The sequence below is a fragment of the Entelurus aequoreus genome, linkage group LG14 (genome assembly GCF_033978785.1).
Source record: "Entelurus aequoreus isolate RoL-2023_Sb linkage group LG14, RoL_Eaeq_v1.1, whole genome shotgun sequence".
Lineage (NCBI taxonomy): Eukaryota > Metazoa > Chordata > Actinopteri > Syngnathiformes > Syngnathidae > Entelurus > Entelurus aequoreus.
This window is the reverse complement of record NC_084744.1, coordinates 55,949,745-55,957,244: the sequence shown is the minus strand read 5'-3', so window position 1 is coordinate 55,957,244 and position 7,500 is coordinate 55,949,745. Positions and strand designations below refer to the sequence as shown.

The window sequence follows — 7,500 nt, the reverse complement described above, 5'->3', positions numbered from 1 at the left end:
AATGAGTGTTTCCATGGTCTCTTCGTCTCCACTTTCACACGGCTCCACTTAAGACCGTAAAGAGAAAATGAACAGTTACACACCACACAGCAATAATAGTTATATAGCAGAGGAAGATAGAATTCAAAAATATTAACAATCACTTTCAATCAAGCGTGACTTCCAGGTCAATTTCTTTACAAAATAAAAAAAGCTCTAAATACTTCATGTGATGTGCTCCAATAATTTATTCTGTCCTCGCAGTAATGTCAGATGATACACTATATCCCCAAAAGTATTTGGCCACCTGCCTTGACTCACATATGAACTTGGAGTGCCATCCCATTCCTAACCCATAGGGTTCAATATGACGTCGGTCCACCTTTTGCAGCTATTACAGCTTCACCTCTTCTGGGAAGGCTGTCCACAAGGTTACGGAGTGTATTTATAGGAATTTTCCCACCATTCTTCTAATGGTGGAGAAGGCCTGGCTCTCAGTCTCCGTTCTAATTCATCCCAAAGGTGTTCTATCGGGTTCAGGTCAGGACTCTGTGCAGGCCAGTCAAGTTCATCCACACCAGACTCAGTCATCCATGTCTTTATGGACCTTGCTTTGTGCACTGGTGCACAGTCATGTTGGAAGAGGAAAGTGGCCCGCTCCAAACTGTTCCCACAAGGTTGGGAGCATGGTATTGTCCAAAATGTTTTGGTATCCTGGAGCATTCAAAGTTCCTTTCACTGGAACTAAGGGGCCAAGCCCAACTCCTGAGAAACAACCCCGCACCCTAATTCCTCCTCCACCAAATTTCGCAGTCTGAAATGTACTGTTCTCCTGGCAACCTCCAAACCCAGACTGGTCCATCAGATTGCCAGATGGAAAAAGCGTGATTCATCACTGCAGAGAAGGCGTCTTCACATGCTTTACACCAGTGGTCCCCAGCCCCGGCCATGCAAGAAATTTAAAAAAATAAATAAATAATTTTTAAAAAAATTAAATTTAACATAAAAAACACAATATATACATTATATTAGGGATGCAACAACTAATCGATTCAATCGATTAAAAAAATAGTTGCCGATTAATTTAGTCATCGATTCGTTGGATCTATGCTATGCGCATGCGCAGAGGCTTTTTTTTTTTTTTTTTAAACTTCTTTTTTTTTTTTTTTTTTTAAATAAATCTTTATTTATAAACTGCAACATTTACAAACAGCTGAGAAACAATAATCAAAATAAGTATGTTGCCAGAATGCTGGTTTTTTTTTCAATAAAATACTGGAAAGGATAGACATGTAGTTTGTCTCTTTTATCCGATTATTAATCGATTAATCGAAGTAGTAATCGACAGATTAATCGAGTATCAAATTAATCGTTAGTTGTAGCCCTACATTATATATCAATATAGATCAATACAGTCTGCAGGGATACAGTCCGTAAGCACACATGATTGAATTTCTTTATGAAAAAAAAAAAAAAAAAAAAAAGACCCCCCCTCCCCCGGTCCGTGGGACACATTTTCAAGCGTTGACCGGTCCCCAGCTACAAAAAGGTTGGGGGCCACTGCTTTACACCACTGCATCCCACGCTTTGCATTGGACTTGGTGATGTATCCCTTAGATGCAGCTGCTCGGCCATGGAAACCCATTCCATGAAGCTCTCTGCGTACTGTACGTGGGCTAATTGGAAGGTCACATGAAGTTTGGAGCTCTGTAGCAACTGACTGTGCACTATGCGCTTCAGCATCCGCTGACCCCTCTCTGTCAGTTTACGTGGCCTACCACTTGGTGGCTGAGTTGCTGTTGTTCCCAAACTCTTCCATTTTCTTATAATAAAGCCAACTTTGGAATATTTCGGAGCGAGGAAATTTCACGACTGGATTTGTTGCACAGGTGGCATCCTATGACAGTTCCACGCTGGAAATCACCCATTCTTTCACCAATATTTGTAGAAACAGTCTCCATGCCTAAGTGCTTGATTTTATACACCTGTGGCCAAGTGATTAGGACACCTGATTAAGGCTGAAACGATGCGTCGACGTAGTCGACGTCATCGGTTACGTAAATACGTCGACGCCGTTTTTGTGCGTCGACTACCGTCATGGCGGACCGCAAAGCAGACGATGCGAGCGGTGCGAGCGAGGGGGAAAAGCATGCCAAAAGTGCTCAAAAGTGTGGGAGTATTTCAATAAACGGCCTAATAATGTTGTTGTATGCACACTGTGTCGAGCGGAAATGGCCTATCATAGCAGCACAACGGCTATGAACGAACATTTGAAAAGAAAACCATCAACTAGTCAATCGTCCGCGCGAGCATACGTTGTCATCATTACACAAAAACATGAATGTGTCATTTGTATCTGCTAGGGGTGTAACGGTACGTGTTTTGTATTGAACCGTTTCGGTACGGGGCTTTCGGTTCGGCACGGGGGTGTACCGAACGAGTTTCTAAGCTAAAGCTAACTTTAGCTGCTAAAGTCTTAACAAGATGCTTCGCTCCTTCTGCCTCTGTCTCAGCACGCAGCATTGTCCCACCCACACAACCATCTGATTGGTACACACGCAGCATTGTCCCACCCACACAACCATCTGATTGGTACACACGAAGCATTATCAGCCAATCAGCAGTGCGTATTCAGAGCGCATGTAGTCAGCGCTTTAGCGTGGAGCAGATAGGTGTTTAGCAGGTGAGCATCAGGCAGCGGACTCTCCCCAAATGATAATAAACACCTCCCAGTCAACTACTAGTAACATCACTATGAGCCCGTTGACCTTCTACAAATATAAACTGCAGCTCAGCTCACTCGCAGTCCTGGCTTGAGGTGAAGGCTAATTACCTCTCAGGTCCAGCCACATCGACCCCTTCTGAGCGCCTATTTTCAGCTGCTGGGAATATTGTAAAGAAGAAAAGAACCAAACATGTACACATGCTAACCTTTCTTCATTACAACTGTTAGTCACTCACTGGAATGAGTAGAATTGGTTATTGTGTACTGTGTTGGACTGGATGTTTATTTTGCACATTTTAAAAGCAATACTTAATGTTTACAGTGCTCCAGAATATTTAGATTGGCACTTTTTTGTATTGGATGTTTATCTTTATTTTTGCACATTTTAGCAAATAAGCAATACTTTCACTTTTGTTGAAATGTTTACACTGTTGTTACAGAATATTTCGTTTTGCACTTTTTTGTATTGGATGTTTATCTTTATTTTTGCACATTTTAAAGCAAAATAAGCAATACTTCTTTTGAAATGCTTATACTATTGCAGAATATTAAGATTTGCACTGGATGTTGACTTTTATATTTGCACATTAAAAAGCAAATAAGCTACTTTTAATTTTGTTAAATGTTAAAAGTTTTAAATGTTTACATTTGACAGAATATTTAGTCATGTTGTTGTCAATGTTGACTGAGTGGCCATACTTCTTTTTTTTTGTAAATAAAAGCCGTGCCTTTTGAAAAAACGGGCCTACATTTATTTTTTCATCTTCATTTGAATAAAAAAATAATCGGTAAAAGGAAAAATAATCTATAGATTAATCGGAAAAAATAATCTATAGATTAACCGATTAATCGAAAAAATAATCTATAGATTAATCGATAGAAAAATAATCGTTAGCTGCAGCCTTACACCTGATTCTGATCATTTGGATGGGTGGCCAAATACTTTTGGCAATATAGTGTAGTTTTGGCTGGAATATCTACACAGTAGTGTTTGTAGGAGACATTCAAAAAAGTGCAATATCGCCTCTAGTTTCATTAAATCCCCAGTCAGTCAGTAATGAGAGGACTTTAGGACGCTAACCTTTTATGTATAAATATGACAGTTTTAAGAGTGGGGTTTTCATTTTTTCCCCCTTCGTATGTACAGTAGTGCGCTGAGTTTCCCCAGTGGAAGGTCCAGACTCTATGAATCACAGGGCTGCTTAATGGACTGTTTTATACGGTGGTGCCATTAATGTGATGAAGTACCTTGTTAGGGCGTACATTCAATCATCAGGGATAGCCAAAGCCAAGAGGCATTGCTGTCCAGTTACTGTAACCGGCAGCGGAGTAGTGATGGGTACTCCGTGTTGGCGCTAGGAATTTTCAAAATGGGATCAAGTCAAAAAAACCGGGGTCCCACTTTTTTGTAAGTGTTTTAAAAAGAAATGATAAGTGTATGCCAGTGGTTCTTAACCTTGTTGAAGGTACCGAACCCCACCAGTTTCATACGCGCATTCAACAAACCCGAACCGTAATCATAAAATGATGTTATTATATTAAAGAAATACTAATAAAAGATATATTTTACAAACAAAGTTGCAGGAATGTACACATGATCCCATGTTTACATCTCATTGTGCAACATGTGGATGTTTTAGTGGGAACTAAATGTGATATCTGAAAGGGGTACACATAGGGGTGTAACGGTACGTGTACAAACCCCGTTTCCATATGAGTTGGGAAATTGTGTTAGATGTAAATATAAACGGAATACAATGATTTGCAAATCATTTTCAATCCATATTCAGTTGAATATGCTACAAAGACAACATATTTGATGTTCAAACTGATCAACTTTTTTTTTTTTGCAAATAATCATTAACTTTAGAATTTGATGCCAGCAACACGTGACAAAGAAGTTGGGAAAGGTGGCAATAAATACTGATAAAGTTGAGGAATGCTCATCAAACACTTATTTGGAACATCCCACAGGTGAACAGGCAAATTGGGAACAGGTGGGTGCCATGATTGGGTATAAAAGTAGATTCCATGAAATGCTCAGTCATTCACAAACAAGGATGGGGCGAGGGTCACCACTTTGTCAACAAATGCGTGAGCAAATTGTTGAACAGTTTAAGAAAAACGTTTCTCAACCAGTTATTGCAAGGAATTTAGGGATTTCACCATCTACGGTCCGTAATATCATCAAAGGGTTCACATCAGGGAGAACATCCGCACTGTAACACAACATAAACACAACAGAACAAATACCCAGAACCTCTTGCAGCACTAACTCTTCTGGGACTTTTAGTCATTTTGATAGTAGGCTAATATAGACTCTTACATCCCGTTTTGCCTTCATTATAACACTTTTAAATTAATTTTGATAGTAGGCTAATATAGCTAATATAAACACTTACATCACGTGTTGCCTTCATTGTAACACTTATATAAGACTTTTAAAGTAATTTTGATAGTAGGCTAATATAGCTAATATAGACACTTACATCATGTGTTGCCTTTATTATAACACTTTTAAAGTATTTTTGATAGTAGGCTAATATACTCTTACATCATGTGTTGCCTTCATTATAACACTTTTAAAGTAATTTTGATAGTAGGCTAATATAGACTCTTACATCACGTGTTGCCTTCATTATAACACTTTTAAATTAATTTTGATAGTAGGCTAATATAGCTAATATAAACACTTACATCACGTGTTGCCTTCATTGTAACACTTATATAAGACTTTTAAAGTAATTTTGATAGTAGGCTAATATAGCTAATATAGACACTTACATCATGTGTTGCCTTTATTATAACACTTTTAAAGTATTTTTGATAGTAGGCTAATATACTCTTACATCACGTGTTGCCTTCATTATAACACTTTTAAAGTAATTTTGATAGTAGGCTAATATAGACTCTTACATCACGTGTTGCCTTTATTATAACACTTTTAAATTAATTTTGATAGTAGGCTAATATAGCTAATATAAACACTTACATCACGTGTTGCCTTCATTGTAACACTTATATAAGACTTTTAAAGTCATTTTGATAGTAGGCTAATATAGCTAATATAGACACTTACATCATGTGTTGCCTTTATTATAAAACTTTTAAAGTAGTTTTGATAGTAGGCTAATATAGACTCTTACATCACATGTTGCCTTCATTATAACACTTTTAAAGTAATTTTGATAGTAGGCTAATATAGCTAATATAGACACTTACATCATGTGTTGCCTTTATTATAAAACTTTTAAAGTAGTTTTGATAGTAGGCTAATATAGACTCTTACATCACGTGTTGCCTTCATTATAACACTTTTAAAGTAATTTTGATAGTAGGCTAATATAGCTAATATAGACACTTACATCATGTGTTGCCTTTATTATAAAACTTTTAAAGTAGTTTTGATAGTAGGCTAATATAGACTCTTACATCACGTGTTGCCTTTATTATAACACTTTTAAAGTATTTTTGATAGTAGGCTAATATACTCTTACATCACGTGTTGCCTTCATTATAACACTTTTAAAGTAATTTTGATAGTAGGCTAATATAGACTCTTACATCACGTGTTGCCTTCATTATAACACTTTTAAATTAATTTTGATAGTAGGCTAATATAGCTAATATAAACACTTACATCACGTGTTGCTTTCATTGTAACACTTATATAAGACTTTTAAAGTCATTTTGATAGTAGGCTAATATAGCTAATATAGACACTTACATCATGTGTTGCCTTTATTATAAAACTTTTAAAGTAGTTTTGATAGTAGGCTAATATAGACTCTTACATCACATGTTGCCTTCATTATAACACTTTTAAAGTAATTTTGATAGTAGGCTAATATAGCTAATATAGACACTTACATCATGTGTTGCCTTTATTATAAAACTTTTAAAGTAGTTTTGATAGTAGGCTAATATAGACTCTTACATCACGTGTTGCCTTCATTATAACACTTTTAAAGTAATTTTGATAGTAGGCTAATATAGCTAATATAGACTCTTACATCACGTGTTGCCTTCATTATAACACTTTTAAAGTAATTTTGATAGTAGGCTAATATAGCTAATTTAGACTCTTACATCATGTGTTGCCTTCATTATAACACTTTTAAAGTAATTTTGATAGTAGGCTAATATACCTAATATAGACACTTACATCACGTGTTGCCTTCATTATAACACTTATATAAGGCTTTTATTTATGGCGGCTCCAAACAGATTTTTTTGTTAGTATTTTTGGTCCAATATGGCCCTTTCAACATTTTGGGTTGGCGACCCCTGCACTAGTGGTACACCACAGTTTGAGAATCCCCGCAATATGTGTTATTTATTGCAGTTTTTTCGTCCGTTTACTTTTGTAGCTGTATGTAGAATGGCAGCTGGTTGCATCAGCTCGGCGCTTCTTTACGTCTTTTATCGTTTCCCTCTTGTTTTCATGTGTTTTACCTTATTTTACCCACCAAAGTATATACTATCTTTCTTACGTGCAAAATAAAAATGGCATTAAAGCACCTCAGCTAATAGTAACATCACATAATTAACACAACAAGTAAGATTTGACAGTGTCAGGTTAAAAAAAAAAAGGGCGGATATAGTAAGCAATAAAAACTTCCAAAATAAAATACATCTGAAAGTGTTCAAGGCAGCATTGATCTCTTTGAAGGACTTCCGACAACATCTGTCAGCCCTGATAATTCCACACTTTATTTCACTTACAATAACCCTCACAGTAAACGAAGTAAAAGTATAAAAGTAGTTATTCTCCATGCCAGTTGCCATGACGTCAT

The 7,500-nt window shown here is 36.6% G+C and overlaps 1 protein-coding gene across 6 annotated transcripts in view; it reads right to left on the bottom strand.

The window, feature by feature from the left end:
• The window catches only part of LOC133665448 (ETS-related transcription factor Elf-1-like), a 44,047-nt gene that overhangs the window by 13,024 nt on the left and 23,523 nt on the right, over positions 1 to 7,500 (bottom strand). For all 6 annotated transcript variants that reach the window (XR_009828748.1, XM_062070746.1, XM_062070744.1 and 3 more), the window contains one exon: positions 1 to 47. This exon is cut by the window's left edge and continues 61 nt beyond it. Coding sequence is in view for 5 of the 6 variants with exons in the window: in XM_062070746.1 (XP_061926730.1) it covers positions 1 to 47 (47 nt within the window). In the remaining variant the exon portion in view is untranslated. The remainder of the gene's footprint in view (positions 48 to 7,500) is intronic.